At 37.7% G+C, this 19,016-nt stretch overlaps 2 protein-coding genes across 13 annotated transcripts in view; both read right to left on the bottom strand.

Moving 5' to 3' along the window:
• Positions 1-259: 259 nt before the first annotated feature.
• rab1bb (RAB1B, member RAS oncogene family b) lies at positions 260-2,578 on the bottom strand. The gene is made up of 6 exons (XM_051907796.1): positions 2,026-2,578; positions 1,678-1,750; positions 1,499-1,594; positions 1,320-1,415; positions 1,054-1,185; positions 260-925 (listed from the first exon to the last, which is right to left on the bottom strand). Exons 1-6 carry the CDS (start codon positions 2,037-2,039, stop codon positions 731-733), a joined length of 606 nt encoding a protein of 201 aa, XP_051763756.1. The 5' UTR covers positions 2,040-2,578; the 3' UTR covers positions 260-730.
• Positions 2,579-2,716: 138 nt separating this feature from the next.
• The window catches only part of ehbp1l1b (EH domain binding protein 1-like 1b), a 29,263-nt gene continuing 12,963 nt past the window's right edge, over positions 2,717-19,016 (bottom strand). For 4 of the 12 annotated variants that reach the window (XM_051907782.1, XM_051907784.1, XM_051907785.1 and 1 more), the window contains 20 exons: positions 18,272-18,595; positions 17,521-17,580; positions 17,212-17,383; positions 15,963-16,685; positions 15,161-15,571; positions 14,425-14,844; positions 13,725-14,108; positions 12,669-13,415; positions 10,365-11,615; positions 9,795-10,035; positions 9,499-9,671; positions 8,503-8,551; positions 7,849-8,406; positions 7,694-7,763; positions 7,555-7,604; positions 5,482-5,602; positions 5,285-5,384; positions 5,126-5,199; positions 3,996-4,110; positions 2,717-3,890 (listed from right to left, as the gene is read on the bottom strand). In XM_051907782.1, coding sequence (XP_051763742.1) covers positions 3,803-3,890; positions 3,996-4,110; positions 5,126-5,199; positions 5,285-5,384; positions 5,482-5,602; positions 7,555-7,604; positions 7,694-7,763; positions 7,849-8,406; positions 8,503-8,551; positions 9,499-9,671; positions 9,795-10,035; positions 10,365-11,615; positions 12,669-13,415; positions 13,725-14,108; positions 14,425-14,844; positions 15,161-15,571; positions 15,963-16,685; positions 17,212-17,383; positions 17,521-17,580; positions 18,272-18,595 — 6,131 coding nt within the window. In that variant the 3' untranslated portion in view covers positions 2,717-3,802. The remainder of the gene's footprint in view (positions 3,891-3,995; positions 4,111-5,125; positions 5,200-5,284; positions 5,385-5,481; positions 5,603-7,554; positions 7,605-7,693; positions 7,764-7,848; positions 8,407-8,502; positions 8,552-9,498; positions 9,672-9,794; positions 10,036-10,364; positions 11,616-12,668; positions 13,416-13,724; positions 14,109-14,424; positions 14,845-15,160; positions 15,572-15,962; positions 16,686-17,211; positions 17,384-17,520; positions 17,581-18,271; positions 18,596-19,016) is intronic. The other 8 variants (XM_051907787.1, XM_051907790.1, XM_051907791.1 and 5 more) reach the window with 6 other exon arrangements.

Genomic DNA, 19,016 nt, shown 5'->3' with positions numbered 1-19,016 from the left:
ATAACACATAACCTGATATTTTGAAGAAATTGTCAATGAAAGTCGATGGGTGTTTGTCACTTGAGATGAAAACATGTTCAATATATATATATTTTAATTGTTTTGCATTCTGTAGACGAAAGAAAGTCATACCAGTTTGGAGCGACATGAAAAGGACATCAATTATGATTTTAATTTTTGGGTAAACTATCCCTTTATATAAGATATTTAAAACAGCCACAGGTGCACACACACATAAATAAATAAAAGGAGACACTAATTAATACACACAAAACAACATAGTTTAGTTTATTACCACAGAAACACAGTAAAACTCCACATGAGAATGCTGGAGAGTCACTGCTTTACCATGCTGATGTACAGTTACCACTCAACCACTTGATCTTCTCCAAAACATGAACAAAGGCACCACTTCAGAGAGTTGCAAATCCCAGTTCATAGGTTATGAATGGATCAAATGTGAATGTTACCAGCTGTTAACACAGTGATCTGGACATTTTTCACCTTCATTTGAATCAGTGTGTCTGTGCTTCAATCTTACAGTATGTTCAAATACAACAGAAATATGGGAAGAGCCATGAATGTTTCTTTGTTAAACAACAGTAATGATTTCTGACTTTATTGAGCACCATGTAGGAAAAGGTCTGTCATTAATATCCAAATTGGCCACCTCTACACAATACTCATCAGTGTCCAGTCATGCTCATCACTCTCCCTGAGAAAATATGCTCTAACAGCATCCGCCGCCTGACTGTTGCACCGGGGTGCTTTCTATTTTAAGATCAGGTTTCTCTGAACCCCCTGAAGTCCCAGGTCTCATGCGCTTCTTTATTTCCTCTGCCATGGTCATGAAGGCCTGCTCCACGTTCGTGGCATTTTTGGCACTCGTCTCAAGGAAAGGGATGCCAAGAGAGTCTGCGAACTCCTGTGGAGAAAAAGTGTTTTCAGTAAAGTTAATATAAAAAGTGTTTGGCATAGAAATTACACATTTCACCTTTAACTAGTCTAAAGAGAAATCATATATTATTATATTATATGTATCATACAACCAACCTTAGCTGTAGTGTAGTCCACAACTTTTTTTGTAGTGAGGTCACACTTATTTCCTACAAGTAGTTTGTTGACATTTTCACTCGCATAGCGATCGATTTCCTTCAGCCACTGTTTCACGTTGTTGTAGGATTCCTGCATAAACCAGCATAAACTTTTTTAAAAAATGTGTGCAGTTTAGATTACATTTCAGTTCAGTTCTAAATCTTTAAGCAATAGCCATAAATGTTTCATATGGACATGCATTTTTAGAAAGGGGTCTCACAAACCTGATCCGTAACATCATACACAACAATGATCCCGTGAGCTCCTCTGTAGTAGCTGGACGTAATCGTGCGGAATCTCTCCTGTCCAGCGGTGTCCCACTGTAAACATGAACAGGACTCAGTTCATCTGTGGTTTCACATTAAATGACACTTAATAAGAATTTTACAGTCTACAAACTCACTATCTGCAGTTTAATAGTTTTTCCATCCAGCTCAATAGTTCGAATCTTGAAATCCACTCCAATCGTGCTGATGAAACTCTCTGTGTAGGTGTCGTCCTGGAAGAGAAGAGTCCATCATAATTCAAGAACACAAGGTCAGAGATTGTCATATCCAAAAATGCTGTTAAGAAAACACTTACTGCAAAACGCAAGAGAATGCAGGATTTTCCAACTCCAGAATCTCCAATCAGAAGAAGCTTGAATAAGTAGTCACTGGAGAAATATGCAAAATATAGTATATTATAGTATAGTATGTTGAGGATATATTATAGTCTTGTTTGATGAAGGCCTATAACACTTGTATTTACAGAGCAACTATGTTGCAGTCTGTTGTGTCATTCGTATCACAATTCATATAATTTATTATTTAATTATTATAGAAATTGATCATCAACTGCGTAGAAGATTTGGTTGACCTGTCAACGAAAGCTTACAAACATTATTAGGCGGTCATAAATGTTCATATATCACAGGATAAGACGACTTACTATTCAGGGTTCATGATGTGACAGCAAAGGGATTGTTATTGTTTGTCCAGCTGGTAGAAGCGCTCTAGGTCGCTTACTGTTCACCGGCTGACCGCAGACTCCGAGCCAGTATTTAGCCTGGAATAGTAGCAATAAAAAGAGGATATTTGAGTTTTGATAATCCTTTGTGGACTGTTTCCAGATTTCCTCACAAAATTAACCCAGTCTGACTTTTCGCCTCCTCTCTTCTCTCTGGTTTTTACAAGCCGCGCAGGTGCGGCAGTGACGGATGATGATGCGCTGCTTTTCTTATCCGCTTTCGCCGTCTAGTGGTAGGATCCATGCATATGTAATGTTGTGAATATGTAGCCAGAATTCACATAAACAGTTTGCTTGTTCTTTGTGGTTATAAAATATGTTGGTTTTCTTGATCAGCTTATATATACAGTACACGAATCAAACGTGTCTGCGTGGTGATTGTCCCTTAGAAACAAACCGCCAAGACACTTAGGTGTTGTGGGTGGTTTCCAAAGCAATTTCTAGAGGTTTCTGTGTAGTTGGTTTCTGTTCAAGTCAAAAGATCCAGTCTCAGAATGGTTTGTGATCCTGGCTAAAGTGACAAGTCCCCCAGAGACTCAAGCTGCAAAGGTAGAACGTATTGTTAGGTATTATTTAGGTATTATCCAGAAAAGAAAAAAAAAAAAAAAACACATTCAAACAGCATCAAACTTTATTGAATAAAACACTCTAAATCTTAAAATAGGAATGAATAACATTTACATATCAAAAAGAGTAGTCAGATAAAATACTTTTTGTATAGGCTATAAAACAATCCATAAATATTTTTCATTTTGTTATCGTTCAAGGTTTAAAACTGAAAAATACAGGCTTCGGTATATATAAAAAGCCCTTTTCAAAAGGTATTAAATCTCTAAAGGCACTGCAATGCAATAAAACTTTATGAATACATTCATTTGGAGACACATTGTCTGATAAACTATCAGAGAATACAATTTGCAGCTAACACAAGACAACAGCCCAACAGAGACATTTTGGCATATCAGGAAACAACACACTTAAATAAATAATGTAAAAACAGCAAACTTTGGTGCAAGTCTCTTTGCATGTTCAATACATCTTAAAGACAAAGTCAAATTATCTTAATTTTTGTCCTATCTGGAGCAAAGTAAAAAAAAAAAAAAAAAATTGACAAGCAACATTACATTTCCAATAAAACATAACAAAGGGGAAAAAATCCTGCTCACTGCTGTAGCTTGGAAGAAGTCTATTGAGCAATGTTTTGTTCGCTTCAGAAAAAAAAAAAAAATCCTCACAAAGGTCGCATGACACAAGTCTCAATAATACTTTTATTTTGCAATATACAGCAGTAGGAAGGATTTTTTCTCCTTTCTCCCTTTTATTTCTTGTGTTCAGTTTATTTGTCTGTAACCATTCAGGTATGTAAAGGGTGTTTGTTTACTGTCCAATAAAACAAAGACCTTTTCAGATTTAAAGTAATATTGCTTATAATACCAAACTCTTTACCAGTGCATCCTGGAAGAACCTTCAAATCGTTGTGCAAACTTTCAGGGAATAACTAGTATGATCCACACTGGACATGTTTTATATCCCACTGATGTCACTGAGATCTTGAAGATGTTGAGGGCTTCACGTTTAAGCCAAATGTCTTTGAAAGTTAAAACAAGGCACACTAATGTCCTGGTGTAGTCAGTCATCAAGATTGTCTGTCTCTGGTGCAGTGAGCCACAGTTTTCAAATGAATTCAAGTTTTATGTCCCTATTGAAGAACACACTTTTCCTTATTGCTGTATTTTCTACGTCTTGCCTCCAGACCTTTCTGTAGTCTTTCATCCTCCTCCAAAGCTCTGCACATACAAAATACAAACAGAGCATGTAAAATGTAAAATCACATAACTCATTTATAATTTTCACCATGCAAGTGCACCAAAACACAGTGTGACTAGACTCACCCTCTCTCTTTTGCATCCATGTCTCTGACCAGCTCGTCCCGCTTGTTGACCAGTGACACCAGCTCCTGCAGCAGTAGCTGTTCTCTGTGCTGCTGGGCCTGAGTCTTCTGCCAGTCTGATGGATTGAATATGAATGTGAGTCATATGATGGTACAGTGATGAAATATTGACTACTAAAGCTGCAGCCACAGAGGAAATAGGTAAGTAAAGGTTTAAAGTATTAATAGACCAACATATGGGCCAAGCTGGGGATCCTTTTTCCATTTTGTGTGTGTGTGTGTGAGTGTGTGTTTTTTTTCCTGTTAACGGACACTCCCTTTTTTAAGCATAGATGTGAAAAATAAATGGTTGTAGTTCTTGAATACTTTGGAATACAGAACTATAGTTGGTCTTTTTTAGGAAGACACTCAGCAGATTATTGCAGAAGTGTACAAAATGTTATAAAAGTTTGATTACTGTAATTTTTTTTTTTAACATTTTGTATTTTATACAAAATATATATTTTACAAAATAATTTGGACTCTACAATTGCTAGAAAAATCAAAGCCATATATCTAACCAAGTTGTGTTCCAAATTTGATAGTTGATATCAGAATATAGAATAGTATAGAAGTTGATATCACAATATTTGAGCCTGCTAAAAGGATTTATGGTAACACAATTTCTAAACAGTTTTTATAGGATGAATTTAAACTTTGAGAGTTTAAACTTTCAAATGATACCTAATTTATGATGATTACTAAAATATGTGATGTGGAAAAAAAGGGTGCCAAGTGTCCTGCTACTGGGACACTGATAATTAACAGGTTAAATATTGTGCAAAATACCTGTTGATTTGAATTATGGACTTATTTGTTACATCGCCATCATATTGGAATTAATTACATTTGGAATCTGCAATCTTTTTCACATAATTTATCAATTTATTTAATTTATTTACAGCCATTTATTGACCAGTACACAGTTTATTGACCATAACTAATACATTATTATGGACTGTTATTATTAAATGAATCTTATATATTAGAATTATCAGCATCAGCCAAAATATTGTAAAATATTGTATTGTAGAGCTGTGACTGACCGGCGCTTCCATTAAATAACTCATTTCCGTTACATGGCCTTCTTACCTTCAATAGCCATCATGGCTCTGAGCTCTCGGTTTAGCAGCTCAAACCTTCTTTCTAAATCCTGCTCTTCTTGCCTGCAAGGATAACGTCATTAATGTGTATTGTTGTGGACTGACTGTGTCTTATATATCACTTGTGAATGTAATAATCATGACATACAGCAGCTCCAGATGGTCTTGTCTCCTGATCAAAGCATTCTTCTTGTTGACCAGAGTGAACCACTCCTGAATCAGCTTCTCTTCTTCATCTTTATCACTTCCTGTTAAACAGATAATTGAGATGTATTATGCTACATTTCAAGAGTCAACTTGAAATCAGCTTTACTCACTTTCTTTCTATATGAGTGTTTTTCTTACCCGTCTCCATGAGCTTTCTGAGCCTTTTCTCCACGACGGCAGCTCTGCTGTCTATGTGCTTCTGTTCGGTTTCCAGGGCCTGGAGTTCACTCAACACATACTGATTGGTGTCCTGCAGACACTGGCCGGGAAGTACCACATGGAGACATACATAAAACCAGACAAGAGAGTATCGCAGACAGAGAGAGAAAAAGAAAGCGAAAAAAGTTGGAAATGGGGAGGAAGAGAGATGGATAGAGCCAGATACAGAGAAGACAAGACCAACATTCATAAGACAGCAACAAACAATGACGCACAAAGATAATGGAGAGGAAAGGACAGGCTTGATTTAACTAAAAGATTTGTTAAACAATGAAATTAAATATGGGATGGTAAAAGCTTGTGAATGTAGGGGCCGGATTCTTGAAGAAAGTAATTGCTTCAGATAAATTATAACACTGTGTCTACTAGGGGTGGCACAGACTAGTCGACTATTCGACTTTAATGCTCTGCCATGACGCTTCAAGCTTGACATCGACTAGTTGCCGATCATGGCCTATAAAGAGCGCGGAATGTATTGTCAACACTGTTCTGTGATTTATCAGTAAAATAGCTTAGAAACTGAAAAGTTCTAGCATATATTTCTTAGTAACTAAAACCCACAGGTTCACTATTAGTAGAGAGATGCTGCCAGGTAGAATTAAACACGTTCGAGTCTCAGCTCAAGGTTCAGGCTTATTTGTTCATTAATGACTTCATCAGTGACTAGTCGACTGGACTTTAATAACATAAATGTTGACTTAAAAAAATCTAAAGTCGTTTAACTCCTAGTGTCTACACTAGAAACGAGCGCTTCGACGCAACAAAAGTAAATAGAACCCATTATAATCAGTGATGCTGTCTACACAAGATGTGGTGAGACACGACAAATTTGTGAAAGTAAACTGATGGCCTGTTCTATTTCTGACATAGTTTATGTGCTCTAGTTACTTCTGACATGAAAAGCAAATGGATTTGCAATGATTGCTTTGTCACGTCTAATGTAGACAGCCTCAAGAGCGGTGCGAACGGTGTAGACACAGTTTAAGAAGTTTGTAAGATTGTTCCTAAGTGCAATTCTTGAAAAATTCTTCTCAAATATTTTCTAAAGAACATCTCTTTTTTTTCTTAATAAGAAAATGACAGGCTTTGGTGTTATCTGATTGTATGGCAGGTTTTACAGAAGTCTCACTGATCGGGAAAGATTATCATCATAATCCTAATGGGGATTTAAGATATGTTGAGGTTATCCTTACTTTAAGAGGTTATTTACAATTATTTTTAAGAAAATTCTTTTCAAGAATTCAAACTTTTTTAGGTTTGTCTTAAGAAAAAAGATAAGAACATTCCTAAAAAATGTTTTTGGGAATGCAAAATATTCTTAATTGTATTTTTAAAGTTAGAAAATAAGAAGACACAGTAATTAAGAAGACTTTTATTTTTAAGAATGTTTTGTGAATCCAGCCCCAGATTTTGACTATTATGATGATTATTGTAAGTTTAGATAGTAGGGCTGCACAATATTGATGAAAATTGTGATATGTGACAACTTGTTAAATAATATGATATGCTATATAATAATGCTATATTTAAATGTGTATTAAAACAAAAAATATAACCAACATACATTTTTCATGATTCTCTAAATCTTTTGCAGCAGCTGCAGATGACTTAATATCTTCTCAGACTAGTTTGCTATGAGATTCTCACACTATGAGATCATTGGGTACATGACTGGTCATCTCACATTCGTCAGCAGTCTATTCTCTGCCATCTGAATCAACCTAAAACTTTTATACTTTTTCATAATTTTTTAAAGTAATAAAATCATTCAGTTATCTCAAGTCATTGCATATCGCAATTTGTTCATTTTCAATATTTCATTAATGAACATATTGTGCAGCCCTATTAAAAAGACATTTTCTATTCTATTTGACATGCAAATTGGCAAATTTTTATATTTTAAAATCACAAGCTTTGAGGTTATCCAAGAATTTCACTGTTATAAGATGAAAGAAACACTGTAATTCTCTCAAATACTGAAGGTATACTGACCATCGTCTCATTATCTGCTGATTTAACATCTTGGTTTGCTTCATGAGGTTCTGCAAACACACATTAAATAGCGAAAAGAGGTAAATTAGAGTGTGAAATACCAAGTCTAATTTTTTAGGAAGATGTTTAGGAAAGTTACCTGTTTCAACACTTTCTCTGGCAGCTGTTGAGCCATTTGTTACTTCAACTGATGGTTCACTTTTATCAGACTGTCAGAGGTTAGTAGAAAAAGACAATTAGATTAAATATTAAAACACATTAATGTGAAGAAAGGGAAAATTCAATGTCCTTTACCTCATTTGGCTGCTCCTTTGAATCAGGCTCGTCCATGGATTCACTTTTCAGTCGCGACCGCCGTTTCTTCATTAGATCTGCATCTCGTATGTGCCCAAACCCTGATCTGGAAGCCGCTGCGTTTGGTCGTGGCGGGGCCACAGGTGTCTGTGCACCTTCCTGTGTCTCCTTACTGCCCTTCTCATCCACCTTTCCAGCACGTTTAGTCCGAGGTGGAGGAACAAGACCTCCGTTGGGTTTAGCCACAGTGTCACTTCCCTCCTCTCCCAGTGAGTCCTTGCTGTTATTGTCTCCTGACACAGATCCAGCCTGGAGCCTCTCAGCACAGAATTTGGCTGCTGCTTGTACATCCGGCTGCTGGTTTGGCCCGGCCAATGCGTAGCTGGACTGACTGTTGTTCTGCTCTATCTGTAACACACTCAGCTCCTGCCCAGTGAAGTGTGCACGGATTTGGCACAAGTACGTCATGACAATCAAACGATCTGGCACAGAGAGAAGCACCATGTCTGAGGGCTCCAGCAGACGAGAGATTCCCAGTGATGCAAAACCATCAAAAGCCTGAAAGAAAAAAAAGGCAGCACAAATGAAGGGTTTATTTTGTGTATACAGTTCAAAAATATCTATATGTGGAACATCTGCTTAAACCAAACTTACGTTTTTGTTGTTTTGCTTTATGTTATGAGGCTCTAATGCATCAAAGTCTCTGGAAAACAACAACTAGGTCAGTACATAATAACAAGTGCAAACTCTGAATCAACATGCGCCAATGCTAAATTTTCTATATATTGTAATCATTAAGTTCACAACTTGTAATAATTACTTCAATGAGCTCATTGTTTTTGCCTGAAATTTATACATTGTTAGCTAACTGCGTGATTTGTATATGTACATTTCTGAAATACATTACTTTGACACGGTGACACCTCTGATAACAGATCACTCTAAATTGTAATGTAGACACATGCATTTTCTGTAAAGCTGCTTTGAAACGATATGTCGTGTGATAATTGCTATACAAATAACATGTTTAGATTATTGGTTTAATTGTAAACAATTAAATGGCAACAAAAAAATGAATAATAAAGTTAATGAATAATGAATAATAAAGTTGTTGAAAGAATTCTCGAACCCTAGCTATTTAACATCTGTATTTGGGAGATTCAAGTAAGTAATTGTGAGTAATTGTTGTCATGTTATGGACAATAAGCTAAAAATGGTCATTATTAAAATTATATATTATTTTGTCTAGAAAAAGTATTAAAATAAAAACGTACATCAATTATTTTAAAATCCATGAGTTAATTTAGGCTCCACAACATTATATTGTACAGTATGAACAATGGATATTTATTTTGATGTTGCTAAAGATTTAACATTGATCATATATTCAACAGTGTTTTATATATATGTTAAAAAAAGCTTTTAAGTGAGTGTTATATGATGGCAACAGTAAATTAAAAAATAGAGGAAATTAACATGTACAATTAAATATTAAATATGTAATATTTCTTTGGTACAGATATTTTGTGCTTTCCTAATTTTTTGTACTTGTACAAAATGGCAGTTAATTGAACCAAATAATCTAGTTTTTTAGGCTATTGCACATAAATTGAGTCATACTAAGAAAGAAAGAATAGACATAAAACTTACATTATCTCAGGGTGGAAGTGATGTAAGATGGCACAGAACGCCAAGCCATTACGCCAAGAGGTGCTAAAGTTTGTGATTTTCACTCCCTTATAGTTCTTAGTGATCTCTTGACACCACACCAGCAAGGACTGACTGGAGGTCACCAGACCAGGACTCGGCAGTGGACTGGCAAACTGTATAGTGACAAATAGAAAGACAAAAAAGAAAAAAGAAAAAAAGTAATACCTGATTAGAAAAAGACAAAACATTTTAACATGTACTTTACATTTACACTTTAAACAGCAAATGCCACTCACATCCCATGCAGGCAATGCTGAACCCTCTTTATTTGATTCATCCATTGTATTTACTATCGTGAGGTCCATGGGCGGTGGAATGATTTTCTTTTTACTGCGCACTGGGGGCACAATCACATGGGATGCCTCTACAGTGGTCTGTCCATTAACCTGCATGCTGCCTGGGCTCCTAGATGGTGTCTCGCTTCCATTAGCCTCAGGGGTTACATCAGAGGAATCCTTTTCTTGAGGATGACCAGCCCTGTCAAAAGCACAGGAAATAAGTTAGACATACTGACATGATGTACATTTTTAGCCCTGTGTTACTATAAATAAACAATTCCTCATCATTGTTTTTGCTCCACCTGGTTTCAAAATTAAATTTTTAATTCAGTATTGTTCTGCTATGGAAAACAGGTACAGTTTCCCTCTCTGCAATGCTTAGAACATTTTGGGTGTTGTTCAGAGGTTAATGGAAAGACATGCAAAATATTAATATACACAGTGTTCAACAACATAATATGGTGCTCAAACAATATAATATGGTAAAATAAGGCTGAATTTTAGTGTTTACATGCCACTCAAACTTACAACTCATCAGACACTGGAGATGGTGGTCTATCTTGCTCTATTTCAGCCTCTTCGCTTCTATCAATACTTAAATCTGGTTGTTCCTTGTTCTTATTTTCAGCTTCTGTTTCTGTGTTTTCTGTCTGGTTTGTGGGCTTAACAGCTGGAGTATCTTGGCACTCCCTTTCAGCTGCCATACATTCCAGCTGGACATTTTGTTCTTGCTTGTGTAACAGGACGTTATCATCTGTAACAGCATTTCTAGCATTGGTTTCTCTTTCATCTAACTTAAAATTCTCCAGTGGCACAAAGGACGTCTGAGACTGACTGATGTCAATCTTCTCATCTATATCCTCTGGAGAAATCACTGACGGTTGAGGTCCAATAGTATTTTTGATCTCAGTGTGATCTAAATTTGGCTTTATCTCATCCATGGGCGGTTTCATGCTAGACTTGAGTTGCAGGGGCGGAGTTGGAGGAAGTTCGAAATCAGACTTGCAGGGAATCAAGCGTATCCTGCGTGGAGCAGGAGCTGGAGGCTGTGTCGTCTCCTCTTCTGCCATTTGACGAATCTTTTCTAACAGAACACTCTCCTCTGAGAGACTGCCATCCTTTAGACTGGAACTTTCTGTACCTTTTGTTAGCTCATGGTTTCTTTCGAGTTTAGGAGAGGGAAATGGCCACGGGACCACAGAGCTCCTCGGAGAAATGTCCTGCCCGGAAACAACATTCTCATCAACGTTTATATCTGTTGGTCTCACTGTGGCTGCTATAATAATGTTTTCCGATGCCTTGGTGATGACTGGGCAGCTCTCTTTTTCCACCACAACTTTTGAAGTGTTATCAATAGACATGGTTTTGGTAATGTCGCCCTCTAGTGGTGATACGTTATTATCACTCGTCTCTTTCGCAACATCACTGCATATCTCAACAGTCTTTACAGTTGTTGTCTCTGTAGTTACATGTGACAGAGTGGTTCCTTTTTCATCACATTGTGGAACCACATGTCTGTTAGCCGCTGCACCGCTACTGTCTTGATTTATGTCATCAGGGCCGACTTCCTGTAAAGGCACTGGGGGTGGTGACTGCACACTCTCATCTTGACAGGGAGGGATAACTTTGCCAACAGGTTGGGAAATAGTTTCCGTTAGTGTAGTGTCTTTTAATATCGACACAGATTCTGATGGAAAGGCAGTCTGAGGTGCTTCTAGTGTTTGTTTGGCTGTGAAATCTCTTGGTTGCGGTATTGGCTGTATTGAGGATTCCTCTGGTCTGTGAGAAATGGGACACCAGAACATAATATCAAAATGTTGCACCTTACCAATTTGGTTATTATAGCGTGCAAAGGTTTTTCAGTAAAAATGCAATTAAGTGAAAATGGCACAATCAGTCCCAGCAAGGGGCTACAAACAGCAGCATAAGCCCACAGTCACTATATAACGTTTTTTCTAAATATTTTTGCTAGCTTGCATCAGCAGTTGCAAAATCGACAAACAAGCTGTGAAACTGCTGTTTAGTCCTTTTTAAAAAACCACAGAGAGCCAAAAAAAATCAAAGCCTGCGCTATTAAAAAAGGAACCAACACAATATGTTTCATGCTCAAAATATATACACTACCACTCAAATGTTTGAAGTCGGTAAGATTTTAAAAAAAAAAAGTCTATTATTCTCACCAAGGCTGCATTTATTTGATCAAAAACACAGTAAATACATAATAGTATTACAATTTAAAAACTTCCCCTTTTAATATATTTTAAAATGTAATTTATTTCTGTAATGACAAAGCTGAATTTTCAGCATTATTACTCCAGTCTTTAGTCACATGATCCTTCAGAAATCATTCTAATATGCTGATTTGGAGCTCAAGAAACATTTCTTATTTTTATCAATGTTAAAAGCAGTTGTGCTGCTTAATATTTTTATGGAAAATTGTGATTAATTTTTTTCAGGATAAATAGAAAGTTCAAAAGAACAGCATTTATTTGAAACAGAAACCTTTTGTTACATTATTAATGTCTTTACTGACACTTTTGATCAATGTAATGTCCTTGCAGAATAAAGCATTAAAGTATTAATTATAAAAAATATCTTTGACTCAAAGTTTTTAATGGTAGTGCATCCCAACTCATCTCTTACAAGAACACAGGACACATTAAATGCACTGCTTTACGTCACACACAGATACCACCAGCCCTTGTCACAGACAAATACGAATAACGACTAGAACACTTGACGGTCAGCCAGACAGAACATTGCCAAAATCGTGCTGATTGTAAGGAGGGTCATAAAAATGAGAGGCAGTGCAGGCAGAGGTCATGCACTTACCCTCCATCCATATATAGCTCAGCAGACCACACTGTCCCTAAATCTTCCTGACCCAGTTCATATTCCAGATCCTCCTGTGAACCCCCAGACTCCGCCATAGGCCTTAAATCTGCTGCTGTTGTCTTGCCAGGAATCATCTTGCCAAGCACAAGTTCTTCATGTCCATTTCTTTTTGGGCTTTCGTGTATTTTTATTTCCTCAAAGTCTACCACCGTCACCGGACTATCTGTTTCCACAGCACTGACGTTTTGCACCTCTTTCTTAGCAGTTATGTCTTCTCTGGTGGTTTCAAGAGGTAAGCATGGCTCTTCGCTTATCTCTTCATTTGATATCACACTCTCAGACATTAATTCCATCTTCATGCTTTTATCTTTTCTGTTTGGTGTCAGTATTTGGGTTTGCTCAGTTGCTGTTTTCTGTTTAGAAGGGCTTCCTTCATCCTGGGCTTTGAAATTCATGGATCCGCTTTGAGTTTCTCTGGCAGCCAGTTTCAAGCACTCCACCAAGCTCATGGCCACTGACTCTGTGGTCTGAATATCTATCTGTAACTCGCTAGACGGTAACAAATCCTTGATTAAGTTTTCCTGGGGGTCATCATCAGTTGGATGCTCAATTTTGGTGTCACTGAAGGCCTCGGGAGGAAGAATTTCAACCACAGATCCATCTTGATTGTCCAAGATCGTGTCATCTTGAACATCTGTTTCTGCCGCGCTTGGCTGCTGTAGTTTAGATGTCATGGTCTCATAACTAAAGGATGAGGATATTTAAATGACAAAATTACATTACACCATGACAAAACAAATGGCTTCCATTCGCAAAAGGGCTGTTTTTGATTTAGCCTTGAAAATCACCAGCCAGTATTTAATCCATCAAACAAGCAAGCTATGCTTCTCATCACTACAGGACACCCTAAATGATGGATGCAAAAGCTTCCTTGCAAATGTACAATCACACCTAATAACAACCTTTCAGTGTTTTGGGGAAATTCAGTTATAGCCATGCAGATGCAGAGGCCAAAGAAGCTCTGTGCAAGTCTCAGAATGGTCCCACACTTACCCTTTGTACAGAACACCAAAAATCCCCTGTATGAATCCTACAGATACCTCTTCCTGATCAGAAATAGTGTCATGTTCCGGTATACATGTGTCCATGGTCCTGTCTGTTCCTACATCAAGCTCAAGGCCAGGTTCAGTCCCTGAACAGACACCTTCAGTCTTCAGATCTTCTTTAGGTCCAGCCTGAGTTGTCCAAATTCTCTCATTGCCAGTTTGCAGCATCTTCTTATCATCTAAATCTTCCACTTCAGTGATCGTCTCTTTCTTTTCTTCTGTCTGTCTTTCTCTGATAGCATTTTTAACCAGTTTGTGGTGGAAAGGGGGCAACGCGAAGGAGTCCTTTTGCTCCTCTGGCTTGTTTTCTGATGTTTCCTGTCCACGTTGGCTGCCATGGACCAAAAAGTGTAAGTGACAAGAATATTCTTTGAATATCAATATTCTCTCGCTAACATCTCAACTCCCAGCAAGTAAATCAAATGCTTACTTTAAGAGATGTGTTAGTAACACAGGCAGAATAAATAAATACATTTTTTTTAACATTATAAATGTCTCTACTGTCACTTTTGTGAATAAAAGTTGTTTTCAAACAAAAAAATCATACTGACCCCAAACTATAGTATGGACAAAACCATTCAAGCCCAGATAGTTCGCAGTCCACACAAAACTCCATGCAGTGAGGTTAACAAACCTCAAGCACTTACCCCCTATCCAGGACCTCTTTTTCTGTTACCGACTTGCCCATGCTAACAACCTCATCACTTTTTTCTTTTGTTTTCTCCTCTACTGTGGCCCATAACACACTCTCTTCTTCAAGCGTGACCTTTTTCTTTAAACCATTTCCGTCAGACTCAGTATCCAGAGACAGGTTTGGCGTCAGAGGGCAAAGTTCCTCCAGATGCAGTGATGTCCTGTTTTCCTTTACAGCAACAGCAGGGGAGATCACAGGAAGTGAAGGCTTCATACGGACCGGTATACTGACTTTAACAGCTTCTGTTTTCTTCTCCTTAATAGTCTCAGCTGGTTGTGGCTTTAGGACATTGGAAGGTATCGGCTGCTGGGACACTGGTTCAGTTAAAACGAGATTCTCAGCATCCTCGATTTGGTTAAGAGCTTTTTCTTCACTGTGAGGTAAGGAAAAGGGTTTGACACATTTTACTTACCTCGTTTTGATCAAACATGCATTAATGAACCTTTATCCACGTTCATTTGCCGGCCATAACACTCATTAAAACATGAAGCCAATATTAGCACACATTTATCCAAATCATCGAAGTATGGCTTGCCAAAACTCACTCTCTTACTGACACACGAGAGTGCACAAAAGACCATTTTAACACACTTATTTGTATGAGACGTGTGACAAAACTCAAGCATGCAAGCACTTGGCCATGGCTGAATATTAGAGACCATGTTGGGCACTGTCAAAATGTCTCTTACCCTCCATCTAAAGATTTTTTTGATGACACTTTGGCTTTATTTTCTTCTTTTGGCATCTTGTGAGGCGTTTTGTGCTTATTTATTTCCTCATCTCTTGCTTCATCCTCCTGATCTTTTACTTTCTCTTCCAGAGAACTCCAGATCGGCACTTCTGCTTGAGTGAATGGAAGTGAATGGACCTCCATGCTCTTCTGTGTTAACACTGTCACGTCTGACTCCTTCATGATCAGCTCTGGTTTAGCTGGTTCACTGACTGCTGGAGATTGTTCTGAGATGCATTTCAGGACTTTGGGCTCCAGGGATTGGGGATGACTGGGAGGAAGCACTTTGGGAAGAGCTGATATCTGAGGGACAGTTGCTTTGAGGCTAACGCTAGGCCTGTCAGTTGGAGTGAAGGCCATTTCATTTTGACTGAGAGAATAACAGGGAACAGAAGAATGAGACAGGAAGAAAATTGTTACAGATAGAGAAATGTCAAGAAATTTGCATTTAGTTAGGTGTTTAGGAAGTTCAAATATAAATTTCTGGAGAATGGATCTGGGTGATGTAATTCTACAGAAGCGTCAATTTGTGGTTAGGGAAGAATATATATCTGTTCATACTGAGGTCAGTTAGTATATTTAAAATGTGTTATCTATTAAACAGTTTCTGTTCATGACACTAAAGTTTTATGTGCCTAACTATTCAAATGAACGTCATTAAAAGACAGATATGGGTTTATTGAGGAAGTAGCACTAAAGAGTAAAGTTCCAGTTTGCAACAGTTTGGAAGTGTAATAGTACCATGCTAGCAACACACTCACCTTTCCTCAATAGTTAAAATCTTGTCCAGATGATCCTTATGGGACTGTTGCTCTCTCAAACTACTGTCGACCTTAGACGCAAGGACTTCTTCCACCCACACTTGATTTTTGTCCCTGGGAAGATCTGTAGGTTCTTGCTGTAGAGGTGATGACCTGGATAAAACGTTGTGGATATTTTGTTCTGTAGGGGTAACCACAGTTGAGGCAAATTTCTTGAATATCTTGTCCTCGTCTGATTTGTTGAGGTCGGCACAAAGCAGAGCACCCTTCACATTCTGCTCATTCGGTTCCTCTTTTGGAGAAACTTCCCCTGCTGATTCAATTATTGTGTTTTCTGGTTGCTTTAGTAAGTCATCATCGGTTATTGAAAAGGTTTGAACCAGACTGGACTGCATTGGCTGTTCAGTGTCTATTTTGAGTGGTTCTTTCTCAGGGCATCTGCTAACAGTAACATCTTTAATGGGTTTAGAGGTCATGATCACTTCATCAAAATCGGCCACTTTAAAATCCGGCTCTTCCTCTGCCAAAGGTGGTTTCTCTGCAATAAAAACTTGTTGATTTTTCTCTGTAAGAGTGGAAATTGCGGATGAGAGAGGTATTGTTGCTGGAGCAGAGAATGGGTGTGGAGGAGGGACAGTTCCAATGTCCAGTTCCTCAGATCTGGAAGCTTCCACAGGCTGTAGTCCAGATGTGTCTAAAGATGATGTGCCAACAGGCCCAAGACTGGGAGACAAAGATACTTGGTGTCAAAGGTGGCAAAATATGGGGTGAGAGGCCACAAAGCATGGTGGTGTTTGATAAGATTAGATGCAGGTTTTCCTTAGAGAGCACTTTGTGTGGCAGCAATGTTAGTGGTGAGAAAACAGGACAAACGAGATAGATGCAGGATTGGAGTGGTGAGGGAAGGCAATGGAGAGTTTAAACATTTGCACAGCTGGTGTAGGCAAATGTCATGGTCTGTTTATGATAGGCTCATCACAAGGTCGTGCATTTCCCCAATTGTTATTAAGGAACCTTTTTTTTTTTCATTTAAAGAGATAAATTTGTGACCATATGAAGCCTAATGCACATTCATGCAGAAACGCTTTATAAACAGAGCAAAATACACTTCTGAATACACTTCTGACAATTAGACTGTGTCTGCAAAGCTGATATTATATTAGTTTTTACTGAATTCTATAGTTAAAATTTATGTTAGAGAATTATACTTGATGCCAGAACAAAACAAAAATAATATTTAAGTGTCTACCTTTTTACAGCTGTGGCAGGTTTGAGCTCTTTTCTTTCAGTGCTGCTGGTTTCCGTTTTACGGAGTGAGGAAGGAGATTGTTGATTTGCAATGCTAATGCTGCAGACAGTCCGAGAGGAGCGATGCTGCTCTTGTTTGGGCTCAGAGGTCTTCAGTTCTTCATCGAGTAAATCTGTGGAACATAACAGCAAATTGAATCAGGATAATTATTAAAATAAATAAAAGCTAATCGATCTTAATCTATTTGGGTTTCAATCATTTTCAAGATATTTACATAATTAATGACAAGAGTGAAGAATACTTATTCACCTTGTAAAAATGGATTTGTTTGATCCTCCTCTGTAAGTGTGTTGAGCTCCCTGGGTATTTCTGGAAAACAATGTACAATTTTTAAATCACTTTTTTGAGATTTTGGACCAATGAGAGTTCCTTGTGGGTGGGACTATCTAGCACGACACAGCAAACATAAATTAAAGCGAACAACAAAATATCTAGTCGCTTGTGGTGGTTGCAGCTAGTTACAACAAAAACCCTATATAATGATAGATGTGATTTAGGGGGCATTTACAGGACACTGTTTTCAACTAAAAACAAAAAACTTGTTATGTGTTTTGGCCATTCATGTACACGACACCAGCATTTTGGTGGCCTGAAACGCAAACAGTATGAAACGGAATTTGTGAAAACAGTGACGTCACGCGCATGCGTTTTACGTGTTCGGTCTATAGGCACTGTAGAAGAATGCATATGTGCGCAGGCATAGTGATTCTTTAAAAATTGACATCGCCAACTACTGGCCTGGCATGCATAATACAGTGTTTTTAGTCATTTTCACGGATCCGTATGAAATGGGATCATTTTGACGATGATGTGGTCTGTAAGCGAAACTTTTCAAAAAATGCAAAGAAAAAACTTTTCACTTTTAGTACATCATTGTTGTTTAAATGTACCCTTAATCGCAAAATAAATCTTCTAGTACATTAAAACTGTTAGACCTATCACCAATCACACTAGTTCCTGTTACAGTCTCTTTTAAAGCAAACGATAGGCAATTTAGTACCTGACTGTGCAGAAGAAGATTGAGGTGAACAGCAGGGGGCATTTGTGAGAGCATCAGTAGTTGACAGGGCAAGAGCAGAGGTAGAGGAGGATATAGTTGTTGGGGTAAAAGAGATAGGTAGGGGTTTGCTGATGGAGTAAGAAATCGAGGCAGAAGGAGGCGGAGGTGGCTTGGGGAGTTGACTAGAAGGGCAAGATGTTTCACAAAGCGCTTCAAGATCCGGTTTGCTCAGCAAAGGAACAGGTGTCACAGATTCATTTAGAGGGACACTGAAGAAGGGAGATGTAGAAACCGCCACTGTCCGCTCATTTAGCTCTGCAAATGCTGTGAGAAAAAGATGGAAATATATATAAAGAAGTAAAACAGGTGAAGGAAATTTTTGAGATAGAATTTGAGATAAAGTGTTAGAGGATATATAGAGGGTTAGAGGGTTTCATTTTGCAATTTCTAGTATTGTAGTATTGCATCCTTCTCATGGCCATTCAATAAGTTTTGACTTTTCAGTGTGAGTTAAATCTGCTTTTTAGCCCATTTTACTTGTAAAAGGAAACCTGCTTAATAATTATGCAGAATTATTTAAAATTAAAATAATTATATAATAATAATTATGCACATCTGGCGTTTTTCACATCTAGCCTTTGTTAACAATTATATATTGCTTATAAAGGATTATATACAAAATTAATAGTAGTTATTAAGATTAATGTGGTTTGCAATTGGTAAAATGTGCTTGGAAAAAAATATG

This window comes from Ctenopharyngodon idella, chromosome 10 (assembly GCF_019924925.1).
Source record: "Ctenopharyngodon idella isolate HZGC_01 chromosome 10, HZGC01, whole genome shotgun sequence".
Lineage (NCBI taxonomy): Eukaryota > Metazoa > Chordata > Actinopteri > Cypriniformes > Xenocyprididae > Ctenopharyngodon > Ctenopharyngodon idella.
Note: the sequence above shows the minus strand (reverse complement) of the source record. Positions and strands in the feature narration are given on the sequence as shown.